Source organism: Oncorhynchus mykiss, chromosome 15 (assembly GCF_013265735.2).
Source record: "Oncorhynchus mykiss isolate Arlee chromosome 15, USDA_OmykA_1.1, whole genome shotgun sequence".
In the NCBI taxonomy this organism is placed as follows: domain Eukaryota; kingdom Metazoa; phylum Chordata; class Actinopteri; order Salmoniformes; family Salmonidae; genus Oncorhynchus; species Oncorhynchus mykiss.
The window spans coordinates 72236619-72239118 of NC_048579.1; the positions used below are offsets into that span (position 1 = coordinate 72236619).

At 46.8% G+C, this 2500-nt stretch overlaps 1 protein-coding gene and 1 long non-coding RNA gene across 2 annotated transcripts in view; both read left to right on the plus strand.

The window, feature by feature from the left end:
* The first annotated feature begins 311 nt into the window (after nt 1-311).
* LOC118938845 lies at nt 312-1445 on the plus strand. Its single transcript, XR_005036216.1, has 3 exons — nt 312-524; nt 877-961; nt 1368-1445. It is a non-coding gene; the product is annotated as an uncharacterized LOC118938845 (long non-coding RNA).
* Nucleotides 1446-1617: 172 nt separating this feature from the next.
* The window catches only part of LOC110516855 (thymidine phosphorylase-like), a 3665-nt gene continuing 2782 nt past the window's right edge, over nt 1618-2500 (plus strand). The window contains exons 1-2 of the mRNA XM_036945259.1: nt 1618-1985; nt 2304-2500. The exon at nt 2304-2500 is cut by the window's right edge and continues 6 nt beyond it. Coding sequence (XP_036801154.1) covers nt 1847-1985; nt 2304-2500 — 336 coding nt within the window. The 5' untranslated portion in view covers nt 1618-1846. The remainder of the gene's footprint in view (nt 1986-2303) is intronic.

The window sequence follows — 2500 nt, forward strand, 5'->3', positions numbered from 1 at the left end:
ATGGCACCCTCTTCTGGTTATCTTGAGTGACACAGGTGGGTTTTATACATACAGAGTAGCATTCTGTTTGTGAGATGTGGCGTAAGTGATGTTATGGGTATAGGCCTATGAAATGCTTTGATTAAGCTCCATTATGTGTCTTTCATATTTGAGTGAAACCATATCTATTAAGGCATTAGGGAAGACAGGTCAGATGGTAGGTTGGGACTAGTGAGGGTACAGGTAGAGGAAGACAGGTGAGGGTAAGGGTAAGGGGAGGGGTGAGGGTAAGAAGAAGGGTGAGGGTATTGGGATGAGGGGATGTGGTAGGGTCAGATGTTTTTACGTCAAAATGACTGTTTCCCCTTCTGATTCGTGATGGGTTGTGACTACTGTCGTAGTTAATGACTAACTGACCCGCTCCACCACTCACACCCATTGGTCACTAGTCCTTCCATACAGACAGACAGAGAGGGGTATTTGACCGGTGTGTGTTCTCAAGGTTGGAAGACATGACAGTGTTCAGGAGCAGCGTTCCGGTACAGGTAGGAAACTCTTAACAGACACAGAAAAGAAGAGGAGGAAGGGAAGCTCTGCTGAGGTACACAATAGTAGACTTGGTAGACAGAAGATGGTCTTTGGTAAAAGGGGTAAATTGGTCATCAAAAAGAAAGGAGGACCAAGGTACTCTTCATACAATTAATTACAATGTCTTTATCTGCATGGCTTTGTTTCCATTGAGAAATCCATGATATGGGTTGTTGACTCAGAGAGAGAGAAAGACAGTAGTTGAACAGTTTTGAACAAATTCATTTCTTCCAAAATGAAGTAGAAGCAAGAGAGACAGAGAGAGAGATGATTAAGCATTTTTTTTCACTTTCATTATCGTTTATCTAGTAAATTCAGCTGACTAGTTCAGCCAACAGAAACGCCCTGATCAAACAGACTTTCCAAGACAACACTAGAACTCTTCTAAGTCAAGGTAAGATTTTGGTATTACTCATTTATTGCCACTGGGGCCCACTTGTGTAACTATTAACTGACTGTTACACTGACGTTACTACATGATTGTAGCAGGTTTACTAACAAGCTAGTTCTATTAACTATGCTGACGATGTATGCCGTTATTTTAGATAATATGGTAACAAAGATGTAGGTTGTTTGTAGAGGTTTGGCTTGGAAATGTGTTTTTGCCTGGTCACATGTGTTGTACATTGAAGTCCACAAGCAAAGGAGAGAAGGAACGCAACGTGGCAGTTATGAGAGTGAACTGTATTTACGCTGATCAGGGGTGTATTCATTCCGCCGATTCTGTTGAAACATACACACACAATAGTTTAGTGATTTAAAACAATCCCTCGTGTATTTTCCTCTCCTACTTGTCACAGTCAGCTGTGTTTCAGTCCGCTGTGTTTCAGTCCGCTGTGTGTCAGTCAGCTGTGTGTCAGTCCGCTGTGTGTCAGTCCGCTGTGTGTCAGTCCATTGTGTGTCAGTCAGCTGTGTTTCAGTCCGCTGTGTGTCAGTCCGCTGTGTGTCAGTCCGCTGTGTGTCAGTCCGCTGTGTGCCAGTCCGCTGTGTGTCAGTCCGCTGTGTGTCAGTCATCTGTGTGTCAGTCCATTGTGTGTCAGTCAGCTGTGTTTCAGTCCATTGTGTGTCAGTCAGCTGTGTTTCAGTCCATTGTGTGTCACAGTCAGCTGTGTTTCAGTCCGCTGTGTGTCAGTCCGCTGTGTGTCAGTCCATTGTGTGTCAGTCAGCTGTGTTTCAGTCCATTGTGTGTCAGTCAGCTGTGTTTCAGTCCATTGTGTGTCAGTCCGCTGTGTGTCAGTCCGCTGTGTGTCAGTCCGCTGTGTGTCAGTGAGCTGCAGGGATGGCGCACCACGAGCAGAGCAAAGCCACTTTCCCCGAACACATCCGTAAGAAACGGAACGGTGAACAGCTGAGTGCTGGGGAGATCCGAGACTTCGTACAGGGTGTCAAGGACAAGACCATCCAAGAGAGCCAGATTGGTACACACACACACACACACACACACACACACACACACACACACACACCATCCAGCGACGTGCAGGTAGGTCACAGAGTCACAGTGGGTGGGATGCCAGATAAGGCAAGTTATTATAGGTCTGCAGAGAAGAAGACCCCCACACACTTTAGACTGAGTATCAATAGTCAAGCTCAGGCCAAAACCTGCACTCTACTCTACAGTTGAAAGTCTGATCTGATGTGTGTATGTGTGTGTGCGTGTGTGTGTGTGTGAGTGCGTGTGTGTCTGCATGTGTGTGTGTGTGTGTGTGTTTGCTTGTGTGTGTGTGTGTGTATAGGAGCCATGCTGATGGCAATCTGGCTGAAGGGAATGGTAGCAGAGGAGACTCTCGCACTGACGAAGGAGATGATGATGTCAGGGGAAGTGATGTCATGGCCGGCAGAGTGGGAGGGGCTAATGGTGGATAAACATTCGACAGGTGGAGTGGGGGACAAGATCAGCCTGGTGCTGGCTCCTGCTCTGGCTGCCTGCGGC